Source organism: Rhinichthys klamathensis, unplaced genomic scaffold, assembly GCF_029890125.1.
Source record: "Rhinichthys klamathensis goyatoka isolate OS25496 unplaced genomic scaffold, OSU_Roscu_1.1 h1tg000133l_1, whole genome shotgun sequence".
Lineage (NCBI taxonomy): Eukaryota > Metazoa > Chordata > Actinopteri > Cypriniformes > Leuciscidae > Rhinichthys > Rhinichthys klamathensis.
This window is the reverse complement of record NW_026606668.1, coordinates 2641244-2658380: the sequence shown is the minus strand read 5'-3', so window position 1 is coordinate 2658380 and position 17137 is coordinate 2641244. Positions and strand designations below refer to the sequence as shown.

The following is a 17137-nucleotide window of genomic DNA, read 5'->3' as shown; positions in this document are numbered from 1 at the left end:
ATGACTGGGGGGGTTAGGTATGTCTAGAAGGTCCAACACATTGAAAGTTTCTGGGATACTGATAACTATACTAAACAAAATTATAAACGCAACACTTTTGTTTTTGCCCCCATTTTTCATGAGCTGAACTCAAAGATCTAAGACCTTTTCTATGTACACAAAAGGCCTATTTCTCTCAAATATTGTTCACAAATCTCAAAATCTGTCTAAATCTGTGTTAGTGAGCACTTCTCCTTTGCCGAGATCATCCATCCCCCTCACAGGTGTGGCATATGTTCAGTGTAGGATTGCCAATACCAGCCAATACCTGTGTTTTCAATTGAAGCACTATTATACTGTTATACCGTCACAATTGTGACCGTTAACACATTTACAAGTCTTACGAGCAAAATATATATGCAGGAGTATAATTCTCAAAATATATCAGTAGTAGACCCTTTAAAGAATATATGTACAACATATGATAGTTCTGTTAATTAAGATGTTTTACATACTACTTTTTGTAGTAGTTTGAGGAAGACATCTTCTTCTAGATGTGCAAGCAGGATTTAAACTGATCTGGTCTGACCTTTCACACTTGATTATTTTAATCAAGACAATCTATTTTGTCATTTAAAAGTTGAATTTCTTCCCCAAAGTCAATAACAACATTTTTAGAGCTTCCAGAAATAAGAAAAAAAGATGCGGTCACAATTGTGACCGGTGGGATTAAACGGTTAATGAGGATTTATCTAACCATATAAATCTGTCAAATACTTGACCCTTGAATAATTTAACTGAAACAAATACATCTGAACAGTTAGGGCTGTTTCCTAAAAACTAAAATCACCACACCAGCACCAGCCATAAATAATGTATGCATCACAAGACAATAAACACTGCTAGAATAGGCATACATGGCCTAGAAAGGATTATGAAATAATTATATAACAAGTTTAAAAATCTACAGAATGCAGTTATATTTGGTATATTCCTCCCCCCACATTATAAATGTCTTTGGTATTTTTGCCCCAAGCACTGGTTCATTTCTGACCATGGTCCTGTGTGCCACTTTTGAAATTGCACTTTTGTCAGGCAAAAAATATCCATTGTCTATTGTCAATATTGATGCATGAGGCAGCTCACACTGAAGCCACTTTCAGCAGCTTTCTGTTAGTTAACACATCAAATCCTTTACCAACCAAACCCCGCTATACGAAATTGCATGTGTAAATCTTTTGGAAATTCCTGATTGTGCGGATTCATATTAAAACTGAACAATAATACATGTGACTGCAGCTTTAAGCTTATAAAAAAAAGAAGAGTATAGGCTACAAATAAATGTAAGAAAATATATCATTTGCAAACCCCAAAGATTTATTGAATTCCTAATTCTGAAATTATAAGTCGATCAATTATTGTTCAGGCAGAATTAATTTCAGATGTTTAATACTTTATGTTAAGGGTTTGTTCAGAATGTTTGATAAATATTAGTACAGCTCATCTGCAGCCAAATAAACATAAGCAAAAATTAGATTTTAGGCCAAAAAGTTCAAAGGTCGATTTAATAATTTTTTACAACTTACGAGTCATGGTGCTGATCAATCAACTCAGGATAGGGAAGCAGAAGAAATAATAAGGCTAGACACCAGCGTTCAAGAGTTTTTAAGCAGAATAAAAGTTGCCACAGGCTGACATATAAATCCACCTCTATATTGAACTTGTAAAGCACATCAGCTTTTCAGGCAAAAATTGGGAAAGAAAAGTCCATTTTTTGAGCTGATGTTGGTCAAGAGGGTTTGAAACCCCCTGCCACCAATTCTTATGTTATATGATTATTGAAAGACCAGTTGGCCAGCTCAGTTTTATTTCTAATGTTGACATAATTCTTGAATCAGTGAGGACAATAGAGGTTTAAAAAGTGCATCCTTTTCCAGCTAATGTTGCCCACAACCACTTCCACAATATAGTTTGTGATGGTTTACATTCCAATTTTCAAGAGTTTAAAAATAACAACAAATGTGAGGCCTTTTAAATATAAATGAGCCTGACAGGCTTATACAATACATTTTAATAAGGTAATGAACTTAAGTTGCTAAGTCAACAGTAGCATTTAGGTTTTTATAATGATTTTATTTGTTTTGTTTTGCTGTTATCTAATTATTTATTTATTAGCAACTGCTATTGAGGTGAATAGGACTGCTGACGGAGCTTTCTTCAGGTAGGCTATTATAGAAAAGTGCTTTTCAGTTGTTTTGTGGTCCCACAGCAGCACTGCATATTTGCCCATATTTAAAAACACACCTGATTAAGATAATGCTTCTCCATGAACTGAACCGAGTGTGTCTGTCAGATAGGAGAAGCGTACAAAATGTGCAGTGCTGTGTGTCCCCAGGACCAGGACAGAAAATATGATATTCTTATATTGCATGACCAATAGGTGTCATTGCACTCCAGCTTTGCCTGATCCGAGTCCCCTTTTTTCTCTTAGTTGCCATACGCCCCCTGCTGGAAGGATAATCTACTGCACCCATTTACTGTCATGAATATTGTATTGCCTAATGATATTGTTATGAAATACCAAACACCAATGTTATAAAAAGGATAAAGTTGAACTTTCCCTTAATGTTTCCTCTAATGTTCACATAACCAAGAAAAAAAAGTTTTAAAATACAAAAACAGAGTTTTTTAGATTTAATCAGCGCAATTTACTGCAATGTCAGAACCAGAACAAAAGTGGATGCTACTTACTTGTTCAGATGACATTTTCCGGTGAAAATTATTATGCTGGTCAATGTGGTCATACTTCCAAAAAGAATAATCTGTGATTCTGAATGCCAGTATCGACACCGGCGCGGTGACTGACAGCAACACTCTCCTCATTGTGTTCATCCGCGCTCTGCCGTGTCACGTAAAGTTGATAATTCTGCGAATAACTGCAATTGCAGATTTCGAACAGAGATGGCGACAAAGAGGAAAAAACTGCGGACTGCGGCTTTAAAGGTAGGGTTGGCAATTTCGGACAGGCTAGTAGCAATAGCAAGCTTGAAAGCATAAGATCCCACCCTCCCTTCACATGAACGCGGACAGCAGCCTCTGCAAAGTGTCACGAGACAGCGTTAAATTACCTCATGTCTTAAAGCACATTACACCATAATACTAATGAAGGTAAACAATTTACAGTGCTCTATAGTTGAACCACTTGATTGCTGCAGATTAATTTCCCCATTGCCAGCGAATCGCATAAAAGTCTGTGGACGAAGAGCTGACAGGAAGAACTTTAAAAAGTGGCTGCAGTGTTGCACTTGGTGATTGTCTTCTAGCCTGATGGTTTTTTTTTTTTTTTCATAGGCTGATATGCCTACCCTACTGAACGCGCTGATGACATGATATCTGGGCAAACAGGGTGCGTGGAGGTATGGAAATTATTATGTTGACAGGTAGGTAGCACATTGTAGGCTATGCATTCGGACCGTAGTAGTCATTCTATTTTCCACTTTATTTCATACGTTTTAAAGCCAAAGGTTACCTGCTAGTGCCTCAAAAAAACCCTGATACCAAACTTTTGGAAATCCAGCGAAATTTCTTCCACAAAAGTAATCATTGTATCAAATCTCATAGGTTACTCTGACGAACGTCACAGCATCAGTCAATATTCAATGTTTATCGCAATAGTACAGTATAGTTGTATAGTTAGTGTGACCGTAAACAAACATTCCTTCCTTCATCAGAGAACAAGGACAACACCAATACAGACACATGCCCCGGACACATTGCGAAGAAAAAAGTGGTAGGCAACTATAAACAGCTGTTGGTTTGGGGGCTTTGCTTTGGCATCACAGGTTGCTACCACAGAGAAAGAATCAATTGTTGCAAATCTCAAATTGTTGTGCAACTTCGTTCAGGGTCTAAGATGCACTTTTCCGATCGAGCTCAAATAAGCATCATATCAATGAGTTTTTAAAACGCTTTACAATTTAGAGCATATTCAGTATGATTAAGTAGTTACATATATAATTCAGAAAACATACAATGTATGTCCATACTGTGTGAATGACATGTTCTGTATTTGTATATATATATATATAAAGATAATGGCTAATACATGTAGAGAGATGCAGTGGATTGGATTGCTCTCTAAACCCTGACATTTCAAGGTTTGACCAACTGTTGAGACTTCCCTTGAAGTTTCAATAACGTTGCAGACACAACCAGAGATACTTTGGTTTGCTGTAAATTAAATGCTGCAAAGCCACCTTTAATGAGAATCCACAAACTTTTTGCAATCTTCGCTTCTGCTTAAATTTATGCAGGATTAAAATATCTGTATAAAGCAGTTTTAGCTTTTGTCGACCAATCAAACACAAGTCCTGCACCATATACCAAGTCTTTTAATCCTGATTTCACTCTAATGGTATGGCAAACTGCAGCTTGGACATACTGCTATAAATGTTTCTTTTGTGTTCCACAGTATAAATTCATACAGGAAGTGGAAAAATATGAGGATGAGAGTAAATGGCAATTTTCATTTAGGGGGTTTAGTATTCATTTAACCCATAAGATTTTAACCATGAGAATAAAGACAACAGAGATAAAGAGATGAGAAGAATGGAGATAAGAATGGAAAAACAGAAAAGTTCAAGGAAGAGAAAAGTATACATTTATTACTGAGCCACCCTTTGAAATCCAAAAGACTGGGAATAGGGGTCAGAGAAGAAGAAAAAGAATTGCGCTACTAAGTAAAGCAATAAAAGCATTACTAGTAATATCTCATAAAAAAAAAAAAAAAAGTACAAATGTTTGTTAAAATTTTTTTATATCAAGCCTTCAAATGATTTTGGTTACAGATATTATACATATGAAACTACAACATGTTAAATGATACAATTGTATTTTTAATGGTAAGAATTAAAACAACCAATAAACAAACGCAAGAGAATTCATAAGCTCTCTTATTGGTTTTGCAAAAGAATAAGGAAAAAAAAAAAACATAAATAGTAAAACTGAGGTAACTGCTATTGTACCAAGCAGGGGAGAAATAAAACTCCTATAACACAGAATGACAATAGTTAAGTAAGGTAATGCACATTTGTTGTTTGAAAAGAATAAAGGATTCATAATTTTCTGGTCGCCATGATTTTTTCGACTTATGACACTAAAGCGGACAACACTGGAGAATGTTTTAAAGGCATCTCTCATTAAGACACTGCAGGCTCTGAGACTACATTACAGAATTCATATGACACTTTCTACACCAGTCATAGAGCCTACATAATGCACAACAGAGGCAGTTATATCCATTCATAATGATAATGCATGACAGAACAATCATACACATACAAACACCCATCTAGTTCATGACGCATCTCAGGCATTCATTATAAAGTAACGCACATGGCTATGAATGGCTATAACAGCCTTATGGAGGCTGTATGAGTGGGTGCACTGGAAGGCTGTTTTAAAAAAAAGAACAGCTAACTGTATAGAGAGGGCAGTGAGAGAGCAAAACGACAAATGAAAAGACAAAATAATTAAACCATTTACTAAGACCAGGAGAGCCTTTTGGGAATGAAGGGAAGGTACTTTAAACGCCACAATTCACAAGGGGTCTGTGTGTGTGTGTTACCCTCCCTGTTGTCCTGCAGAATCTGTGCATTTTCTTTTTTTAAAGAAGCCCAAATGCTACGATATAACCACGGTCCTCTTCGAAAAGGCATGTATACACATACCCTTGAGTCCCCGATTACTAAATGAAAGGCATACGAAACCAAATGACCCAAATTCAAAATTAGAGCTAATGAGTACTGTGGGCAACACTGCTACAGGGTTAACTGGCATACAACTAATTTCCTAGGCAAAAATTAAACTTCAGCTTGGGCTTAAAAAGATGGTGAATCATCACTTAAGGCAAATACCAGGATTTAATCTGGGTCTACGCAGCCATCAAACAATAATAAATTACACTATGGTGCCTTAAGTGCTTAATGAGAAAAGTGGTAATTTGTCTACACAATCAATCTGCAGGACTGGATATGGATTAGGAATACATATTTAAATGGTTATGTTTTGAAAATTGCAATACTATAGAAAAATGTGACCGGTGGCAAAAAAAAAAAAAAAAAAAAACCTGAAGAAAATAAATTGCAGCAGGATACATCTAAGAACTTTGAGAATATTCCACTGCCCCCCCAAACCAATAACGTCATGTCAGTGCACATCCTCAGCCAATCCCAGACGAGAATAAAAGTGAGAGTGACAAGCCAGTGTTCTGTACCACACATATGGGATAAATAACAAACAACTGATTCTCTAATACACACACTCTTTCACACAAAAGCACACACACCTCACATTTTTCCAATTCTATAAAAACTGCTAAATCATAATTGAGCAAGACCCACCCAAAAGCCCCTCTTTTATGTATAGATATAATTTGAATCTTATGCAATCTTTTGTTCCATTTTTTGAAGACAATTTTTTTTCCTATTAAAAAAAATTATGAATTTTGTAATTTGTCCCTCTATATTGATACATACATATTTATATATAGCTATATTTGTTGGTAAAATATAAAAGCCCATGATCACAACATTAACCTTCGTAAAGACCACCACACCACGGTGTGCTCACATAGCCGGGAATGTTAGTGCACATACACACACTCATTCACACAAGACTGCAACATACCAACACCCACCCCCAAAGGGGAGAACTAAACTATATATATTTATATATTAAAAAACCAAAAAAACAATATCAGAACCAAAACATAACCAGAATGATAATATGAACCATAATCTTTGGACTTCCACTCAAAAGAATTAGTGATCAAACAACCATCGGGACATGTGTGTTTGTGTGTGTGCGTGTGTGTCTCAGTTAGTTGGATATTCATAGATGAATATCAAACAATGTTTTTGATTCAAAGTTCTCAAAAATCGTTTGCAGCAGTCATCTGTGTGTGAGGAGTAATTTAGCATTTGGAAGTTAATTGAATGTAACAGGGTAGGAGAATGACAGAAGTGTTTAGTGGTGTGCATGTATGTGTGTGTGTGTGTGTTCGGTGAGCAGGGTCACTCGGAATCCCGCTGGACTTCAGAGGCATCAGCTCGACAAATAGGACAGGTTCTGTTAGCCTAGAAGACAGAGGAGGACGGATTGTCAAATTGGTCTAAGAAACGTATAGATCATAACTGGGCAAAAGCTGTAGTTAGGCAAGTCTGCATGTGCCTGAGGGTGCGGTCACACTAGCAGCTTTCTGTTGGTCAATGCGGCAAATTCGTGTGACCAACTTGAATCGGTTGTGAAATCAGCATGGGGAAATCTTTTGCTCACACATGAAATTCACGATTTTGTGGATTCCTATTGAAATGACAATTCGCTGAACAACAATAAATGTGACCACACCCTAAGACAGTGTTCTCAAACAGTCAATCAATATATTAAAATAATCTAACTCTGATCTAAATTGCAACGCTAAAAAACACAATCAAAACGTAACAACTTTATTTCTTCTATAATAAAACTACGGAGCCCCCCTAGTCCCACTTTGTCAAAAAAATGTATTATAACTATCTCGTGGCCTCAAGATAAGTAACTCGTGGCCTCAAGATAGAGATACTATCTTGAGGCCACGAGATACTATCTTGAGGCCACGAGATACTATCTTGAGGCCACGAGATACTATCTTGAGGCCACGAGATACTATCTTGAGGCCACGAGATACTATCTTGAGGCCACGAGATACTATCTTGAGGCCACGAGATACTATCTTGAGGCCACGAGATACTATCTTGAGGCCACGAGATACTATCTTGAGGCCACGAGATACTATCTTGAGGCCACGAGATACTATCTTGAGGCCACGAGTTACTATCTTGAGGCCACGAGTTACTATCTTGAGGCCACGAGTTACTATCTTGAGGCCACGAGTTACTATCTTGAGGCCACGAGATACTATCTTGAGGCCACGAGATACTATCTTGAGGCCACGAGTTACTATCTTGAGGCCACGAGTTACTATCTTGAGGCGAGTTACTATCACGAGTTACTATCACGAGTTACTATCTACTATACGAGTTACTATCACGAGTTACTATCTACTATAATAAAACTCGAGTTACTATCTTGAGGCCACGAGAAACTATCTTGAGGCCACGAGTTACTATCTTGAGGCCACGAGTTACTATCTTGAGCCCACGAGTTACTATCTTAAGGCCACGAGTTACTATCTTGAGGCCACGAGTTACTATCTTGAGGCCATGAGTTACTATCTTGATCTTGATTTAGATCAGAGTTAGATTATTTTAATATATACTATCTTGAGGCCACGAGATAGTTATAATACATTTTTTTGACAAAGTGGGACTGGGGGGGCTCCGTATAAAACAAAAAATATTTAACAATTAATACAATAACACAATTTTTTTATTTTATAATAATAATAATAATAATATGAATAAATAAAATTAATGAATTAATCAGCATGCTTGCTTACCTTGAGCCATTTATCGACACACTTGGCATGGAATTCGTGATTACAGGGCAGTACTCTCAACAGCTGACGAGACTCGAAATCGCACATGCACACTACACACCTGTAGGGAAAGAGGGAAGACATAATGTTATTAATTAACTTGTTCCAACATCACGATTTTGTTCATGTATTTTTTTAAACAAATCAAAGAAAAAGTGTCTATTTTAGGCATTTTAAAAGGCTTTTTTTTCTTTTTAGAAGTACAAATATTCCATTTAGGTCACAAAGTAGATAAATAACAGTCAGTAAGTTTAAAGTTTGTGTATTGTACTCACAAAGTCTGCTCAGACTGATGGTTGCTGGGGTTGAATCTGTAGGAAGGCAGCTGTTCGATATCGGCTTTCGTCAAACCTCTAGGCTTCGCTTCTCCGAGACGCTCGGCAAGGTTTAACAGAGCCTAGTCAAACATAAGAACAAATACACATGTAAAATAGAATAAAGTATTCTTAAAACGTATTCCTAAAGTGTTTCCTGAGATGATAATAGACTCGCACCTCATAATTCTCAACCTCTCCATCATCTACATCCAGCTCTAAGCTAATGGCGGGACCCACTGCTGTTGGCTGGACTGGAAGAACAGATCTGAACCACCAAAAAAACCAAAGAGAAAAACAGTGACATTTTCTACAGCTCATTGTTTCTCTAAAACAACACTCTGGTGTATGTTTGCATGTGTAACTCACAGGAAGTAGGGCAGCAGACTTGGGTGGTATGGAGGCGGAGGTACGGCCTGCTGAGAGCGGTAGCGTCTGCCTGTGATTCTCCGAGGCATGAAGTGGGGATACGGCTGGAAAGAACACAAAACCATTTTTAGATTGTTTAGATTGCATTAGCCACGTTTCCACTGTCGGGCCAAAACCAAGCGACAGTGCGTGCTATAGTGAGTGCCAGGTCCGGTCGCATTACCGCTGTCAATATCGGGGCTTCCTCTGGGCCAACGGCCATGGTTTTTTGGCCCGCCGAATACCTCTGTCCAAAGCGGGCCAACTGGGGCTTGAGGAGTGGTTATGAACAAAGGCGGAGTTTATATGAATTATGAGAGGGTCAACACTGCTGCTCATTTTCCATGCGTTCATTTCAGGCTACCAGCTATTTGCGAGAGAAAAAAAAACTGAAGTTTTAAATATAGGCAGAAATATATTTATATGTGGTGCTAAAGGCTACTTATGCTAACCACTGTCATAATAAATACAAATATGGAAAATCCCACAGACTGCTTGAAGAACTTAGACAAAGCTTATAGGATTATAATCTTGTATTTATCGGTCTCTTCCCTGTGCATTTGTTGATACCGTACTTATGCATCCGCAAATGTTATAGATTAGATATGCTCCGGTTAACTCATGTAACTTTGTTCTCGTGAGCTCCCTCTGTTGCTCTGGCTGATAGGATAACCGTATTGTGAGATGGGAGAGATTGCTCAAATCTCCTCGGATTGCATCATTTAGTGGGAAAATTCTCATTTTTTTCGAAAGAAATTTGACGTAAACATGATATTTTATCAATATTTTTCTAAATGTTTTAGCTTTTGGACTTAAGCCTTAATGGAGTTGTTTTATGCATTCATTTGATCACACAAATGGAAGCAGGCGCGACTGAATAAGTAGGAACGGTAGGTCTCTTTTTGTGTGCAATAATAATAAATATGGTACAATGATTAATGTGCACTCCTGACAGAAATTAATAAATTACTGTCCCTTTAACATTTTTATCATAAATCATTGGTTGATGGTGGAGTCTTAAGTCTTTAAGTAAACGCCAAACGTTTGCTTCTGTCATGCTTGGTTTTCAGTCAACTGGTGAAATGTGACGTCGATCTATGGAGTGTTAAGGGCAAGTTTTAGGGTAGTGCAGCGCCCCGACAGTGGATACGTAGCTTGATTTTGGCCTCGCGGCTCGAGGTTATTGGCCCCGCACGGCACGTTGTTGTTAGCCCTGGTTCTCACTGGCCCGACAGTGTTAAAGCAGCTATTGATCTGAGGTGATAAAGCTTGAAGATCACTCACCACACCAAAGAGCTCCTGGTGCAGGGGTTCATGGGAGAGGAACTGTAGTGGGGTGGAAGGGGGCAGAGGACTAGGATGGCCAGAGTGAGGATAGTTAAACCCTCCACCTACCGACAGATGATCCCCCAACAACTCCACCTCATTCTCTATCCTTTGCAGCGGCTATTCACCAAAACAAACAAACAGGATTTATTCATTTTCTGATTGTCGACATGTGTACTGTAAACATTACTACTAATATTTTAAATACTTTTAAAATGTATTTTTTTGTTAGTGTAGCAGAACTATAGTAAAAAAAACTATATGTATACAAGTATTAATATAAATATTTACAATTTTTTTTAGGTCAGTCATTTAAAAAAAAAGAAATTGACACTTTTATTCAGCAAGGATGCATTAAAAAGAAAAAAACACACTTAAGACATTTATAACGTTACAAAAATGTTATATTTTAAATAAATAAAATGTTCTTTTGAACTTTCTATATTGATCAAAGAATCCTGAAAAACAAATCATCACGGTCTCCACAAAATGTTTAGGCAGCACAACTGTTTTCAACAATTATAATAATAAAAAAAAATTCTTGAGCACCGAATCATTCTAATATATTAGAATGATTTCTTAAGGACATTGAAGACTGGAGCAATAATGCTAAAAAAGTCAGCTGTCATCACAGGAATAAATTACATTTTTAAATATATTCAAATAGATAAGCAGCTATTTAAGGTTGTAATAATATTTCACAATATTACTGCAAGTGATCAAATACATGTAGCCTTGGTGAGCATGAGAATTTTTTCAAAAACAAAAAGATGCACAAATCCCACAATTCTGAATGGTAGCTTAAATACATCAAAATATAAATATAAACATTGTGAGGGCATTGCGATTGCATACTCACAGATCGAGACTGTTGTGTCTGGAAGGGTAAGAACTGTCCAGGAGTGGGGAGGTGGCCCGGATGATGTGACAGATGCGGAGGATGAAGCAGGAAGGGTGGATCGCTGGAGAGAAGAGAAGGAAATGCGTACGGCACTGGCAAATGCTGCACCGAACATGCCGGCAACATCTGCAGGTCAAACAAACAAGCAGACAAATTATTTCAGGCCATTCCAAATGGAGATTGCACCCTGAGGGATTAAAATAGGAATGTAACAACTTCCTACCACTGGGAGGCAGCATATCCAAACAAATCAAATGTGCTCAAAAAATTGATGCTGTGTCTTTACACACCCTGATATGTACTTACTGGAGGTGGTACGCTACAGATTGGATAGTGTTGCTGTCCGCTGAAGACCACAGAACAGGCAGGGACCTGCTGCTGAGAAGAGCATGCTGGGAGATGCTGTCCTGTGCAGAGGGGAGCGGGTAGACCATGGGGCGGCACTGGAGAAACTGTATATGATACCGGCACCGTACCCTGAGGGAGCTAAAAACGCATGCAAAAACAATAAAAATAAATATATATACACACAAAGAGTCATTACTTTTGTCAAACGTCCCAAATAAGTTTGAATTATAAAATCAACCATCATAAAAATGGCCACTTCAATAATGATAATGCTAAATGATATCAGTACCTGCTTGTTAATTCGGGTCCAAGCCACTACTTGTTTCAATTGAGAATCTTAACAGCTGTTTATGAGCACTATTTATTCAAATCATACATTTAAGCTAAGCTTTTAAAAACTCACGGTGTACACACTACAGTCTCTGGGCTCACGGTGACCCAGTCGCCAATATTTTAACGATTCATAGAAGATGAATGACTGTCTGGCCATCTGAGATTTCGGTATGGAGATAAAGGTTATGATCATAATTTTTCGGTAGTACTACAGCATAGCGGGAGTGTTTATTAGCACCGTTTGTTGTTTGTTGTTTGCTTTTGACATCTGACATCGTTTGGACCTGGAAACTGAGACAAGTGGCGTCAGACGTGAGATTTGAAAAAACAACAGCACACATTTCCAAGAGATGTGGGGGTACGCGTCACACACACAAAAAAGTTATGATATAGGCAGTGTTGGGGGTAACTCATTACAAGTAACTTGAGTTACGTAATCAGATTACTTTTTCAAGTAACTAGTAAAGTAACAAAATATCTGAGTTACTTTACTTTTTCAAATAAGTAACGCAAGTTTTCCCATTTATTGACTGACAGCTCTCTTGTCCCCATGTTGAGACAAATCGAAGAGCAGAGGCGTTGTGTAAACATGATGTTACTGTAGTTCTAGACTAAATGTGAGTGTGCATTTACTCATCTCACTTGCACACAAAAAAACATTCAATATTCCTCAGTGAATGAAATCAGTGAAATGCAGAATCAAAATACTATGCAAACCTCCAATAACTAAATATGTTAAATAAAACACATTCTTTTTTACGCATTTAATCTCACTTTATTGACCAATGTACTTGCTTCTGACCTTCTATGATTCAGCTAAACCATAAGCAAAAATGCAACAAAAAAAATGTATTGGTAAAGTAAGTGCATCCTATTCTTCTGTTATCCAGAATGGCAGCACAGCTGAAAGGTTTGCTTGAGCTGCACACTCTACTGTACACGTGAATTTGCATTTCCTTCAGCCTGAGGCTTATTTAAATTTTGGTGTGAAAGGGTCTTTACATTTGGCCTAAAATATAGCTTTTGTTATAAAAACAAAACAAAAAAACAAGCCCAGGTAAAAAAAAAAAGTAACGTAACGCATTACTTTTCTAAAAAAGTAACTAAGTAGCGCAATTAGTTACTTTTTAAGGGAGTAACGCAATATTGTAATGCATTACTTTTCAAAAGTAACTTTCCCCAACACTGGATATAGGATATCATAGTCTGCTTAATATTCTCAGTTAGAAACCATATTAGGGCACCTCTAAGCCCCGTTATGATCTCACAGAAACACTGAGCTCCCGCCCCAACCCTCTAACCTGCTCATGGAGGTCCATCACCATGGCGCCCTGCTGCGGCGGGTGCAATAACCGCGGCGAGAGCGTGGGTGGGTGAAAGGCCCGGGGCTCATCAAGGCCGGGTGGAGGGTGGGATGGTGGCTGGCCGTAGGGATGAAGAGAATGTGGGTGAGGAGGGTGGCGGTAGTTTTCATCCTGCCCCCCACCCGGGGAACCATGAGGGGGATGGTGCCGTGACAGGCGTTCTCGTCGGCCACGCTGACGCCGCACTGGAGGACTGCACAGAAAGAGTCACATTTATTTATAATGTCTGCACTGAATGCTTATATAAAAGGCCTACAATTTTGTAAATAAAATAAAAACATTAACATTCACTAAATGTAATATGTTTATATTATAATACATCCATTGGCTGCACTAAATGTTTATTTATATAAAAATAGTGTTTTAAAACAACAGCCTTAATTAACATTCATATCATATCACAATAGTTTTTTTTTTTAAAAACATTTAGTGAACGTGAAGGTTATTTTGTATAGATAGTTTTTATTAAACAAATAAACATTCAATACAGCCAGTGGATATAGTATTTAATATAATATATCCACTGGCTGTATTGAATGTTTATTTATACATTTAATAATATCTATTTGTACAAAAATAGCCTTCTTTAACATTCACTAAATAAATTAAAAAAATATTACATTATTCAGTTCTAATAACCAGCTCTAGAATTTATATTGCTCACTGAGGGACTAAAGAACTAAAATGAAAGCCCATAATTCTTGTCTTTTTCCAGCACAGTAATTGATATAATTCAAAATACAGCAATCCATTTTGAAACTGCTTTGAAACAATGCATTATACAGACAAACCTGACAAATGTCACAGCACAGCATGAGCTTACAGCAATTAGTACTTGCAGTCAACTAACACACAACATACCTGCGTCTGTGCCGTGCAGGTGTGTGGCAGCGCTCGGGGTGGTAGTGTGGGTGGGGATAGGGGTGTGGCCTGCGACTGGGCGGAAGCTCCCATGGTCTGATTGGTGGTGAGGGTGTGGAAGGAGGGGCCGAGGTAAACTCCAAGACAGACTGCTGGGAAAGACGCTGTCTCTTCGGACTAGGAGAATCCTCCGTCTGAGGGACAGAGCACAGTAAATCACTCATTAACTCCTCTACAATTACAAACCAATCAAACTGCATCATTACTCTTGGTACTACAGTTTTTTGATGCACTTAAAGGGATACTCCACTTTTTTTTGGGAAATAGGCTTATTTTACAACTCCCCCAGAGTTAAACTGTTGAGTTTTACCGTTTTTGAATCCATTCATCCGATCTCCGGTTCTGGCGGTACCACTTTTAGCATAGCTTAGCATACATCATTGAAGTGGACAAGACCATTAGCATTTCTCAAAAAAAAATGACCAAAGAGTTTAGATATTTTTCCTATTTAAAACTTGAATCTTCTGTAGTTACATCGTGCACTAAGACCGACGGAAAATGTAAAGTTGCGATTTTCTAGGCTGATATGGCTAGGAACTATACTCTCATTCCTGCGTAGTAATCAAGAAACTTTACTGCTGTACCATGAGTGCACAGTGCAGCAGGCGTAATGATATGACGCAGCGCCTGAAAATAGTCCCCAGCTCGGTAACTTCCAACGTGACCGGGACTGCCTGCGCCTTGCCTGCGCCTGCTGCACTCATGGTACGGCAGTAAAGTTTCTTGATTACTACGCAGGAATGAGAGTATAGTTCCTAGCCATATCAGCCTAGAAAATCGCAACTTTACATTTTCCGTCGGTCTTAGTGCACGATGTAACTACAGAAGAGTCAAGTTTTAAATAGGAAAAATATCGAAACACTTTGGTCTTTTTTTTTTTGAGAAATGCTAATGGTCTTGTCCACTTCAATGATGTATGCTAAGCTATGCTAAAAGTGGCACCGCCAGAACCGGAGATCGGCTGAATGGATTCAAAAACGGTAAAACTCAACAGTTTACCTCTGGGGGAGTTGTAAAATGAGCCTATTTCCCAAAAAAGTGGAGTATCCCTTTAAAGGAACAGTTCACCCAAAAACGTGTTGAAAATGTCAAGCTAAATTTGAATGTGGAAGCGCAAATGAGCTCTGAAAGCTAAGCTAAAGTGGCTTGTCAGTGAATTTCAGACTGTTCTTTACATAAACCTATCATCTGACATGAGAAGACTTTAAACATGAGTTGTCAACTACTTTCTGGTGCTTTTTGAGCTTGACAGCCTTCATTGGATTCAAAACAGCTTAAACATTCTGCTAAATATTTCCTTTCGTGTTTCACAGAAGTCAATCAGTCACACAGGTTATTTAAAAATTAATTCCTTTCCCACTATATGAGAAGCTTTGTTTGTGAATATTTAGTGCAGAAAGATAAAGATTTTTTTTTTTTACCTTATACAATTGCTAGTTGAGCGTACAACAACAACAACAACAACAATTAACATTCCATTTAGAATAATCAGTTATAATAAATATTGCTCACCACTCGACAAAAAATAAAAAATACAAAATACAGCACAAAAAGGAGTAGTTTTGTACCACAGGAATTCCCCACAATATTATAATCCATGATTGTGAACAAAAATATTTTTTTGTACATATGCTAGTTGGTTTTGCCCAATGAGAGCACACGCAGCTTTTGTGCCTGACGGCATTTCCTGTCAATGATATCACTGCCTCTGTTGCCTGAGGCAGTGTGAGGTCACTTCCCGAAAGTTTGAGGAAACCCATGGCTTGTTGCTCAACAAGCACACTTGCTCAGTCGGTGTTACACAAACTCATTCATCTCCAAGTCAGCCGTCTCCTCTAAGACATGGAGAAACATGCAGCGACACATGAGTCAGTATGTGTAACATGTAGCTTCATCTAACACTCACCTTTTACTGGAAGTCAACACACACGTGCTCACTCATGACTAAATACACACACACACACACTTTATGGCCTGATGAGCTTGTCAAAACCTGGGCCTACTCAGTTTGGAAGAGTCATAGTTTAACAAGGGGCGAGATCAGAAAAGGGACGACTGACTTTCTAAAAGCACTTTCGGGTGACTAACAAGTTACTCAGACAAACTTTCAAACAAACCCACACACATCTCTGTAAGGCTTTTAAGTTGCAAACTAGAGGGATGTCTTAAAAGATCACAAGTGCAACTTCGGTGAGAACAACATGGTACACGCAAACAAATGGACAGTACACACAGAGAGAGAAAGACTCGTTGTGGGTGGTAAGGTGAGCTCACAAAACAGGGTTAAGCCAAGTGTGGAAATACAGAGAGCAGCCGTTGACACCGGGAAAGGCTTTGTGTGTGTGTGTGCGTGTGTGTGTTTGTGTGTGTGTGTGTGTGTGTGTGTGTGTGTGTGTGTGTGAGTGAGAGAGAGAGAGAAATCAGTAACAGGAAACAGCTGGGGAGCAGGCTAGACTTATCTGCATATGGATTTGAGTCGGATTTATTTGAATGTCTCTTGAAACAGATACACCATATATATATTCCTCCTCATCTTATTTTCCATGAGGTAAAATGTCACTTCGATGTGCTTAGACTTCCAGCAGACACTTCTTTACATCTCTCTGCGCGAGAGGTGAGACCTTGCAAAGCAACGCGAGTCAGCTGGCAATTCCCATTCAAAACAATGACATCAACCTACAGTATGCAGTGTACACACACACACACA

General features: G+C 38.2%; 1 protein-coding gene across 3 annotated transcripts in view; it reads right to left on the bottom strand.

Annotated features, from left to right (window-relative positions):
• Positions 1-5881: 5881 nt before the first annotated feature.
• Positions 5882-17137, bottom strand: part of rnf38 (ring finger protein 38) — a 38464-nt gene continuing 27208 nt past the window's right edge. For 2 of the 3 annotated variants that reach the window (XM_056256834.1, XM_056256835.1), the window contains exons 4-13: positions 14371-14564; positions 13447-13702; positions 11771-11950; positions 11423-11590; positions 10522-10683; positions 9199-9302; positions 9010-9106; positions 8791-8912; positions 8477-8576; positions 5882-7115 (exon numbers count right to left, since the gene is read on the bottom strand). In XM_056256834.1, coding sequence (XP_056112809.1) covers positions 7053-7115; positions 8477-8576; positions 8791-8912; positions 9010-9106; positions 9199-9302; positions 10522-10683; positions 11423-11590; positions 11771-11950; positions 13447-13702; positions 14371-14564 — 1446 coding nt within the window. In that variant the 3' untranslated portion in view covers positions 5882-7052. The remainder of the gene's footprint in view (positions 7116-8476; positions 8577-8790; positions 8913-9009; positions 9107-9198; positions 9303-10521; positions 10684-11422; positions 11591-11770; positions 11951-13446; positions 13703-14370; positions 14565-17137) is intronic. The other variant, XM_056256836.1, reaches the window with a different exon arrangement.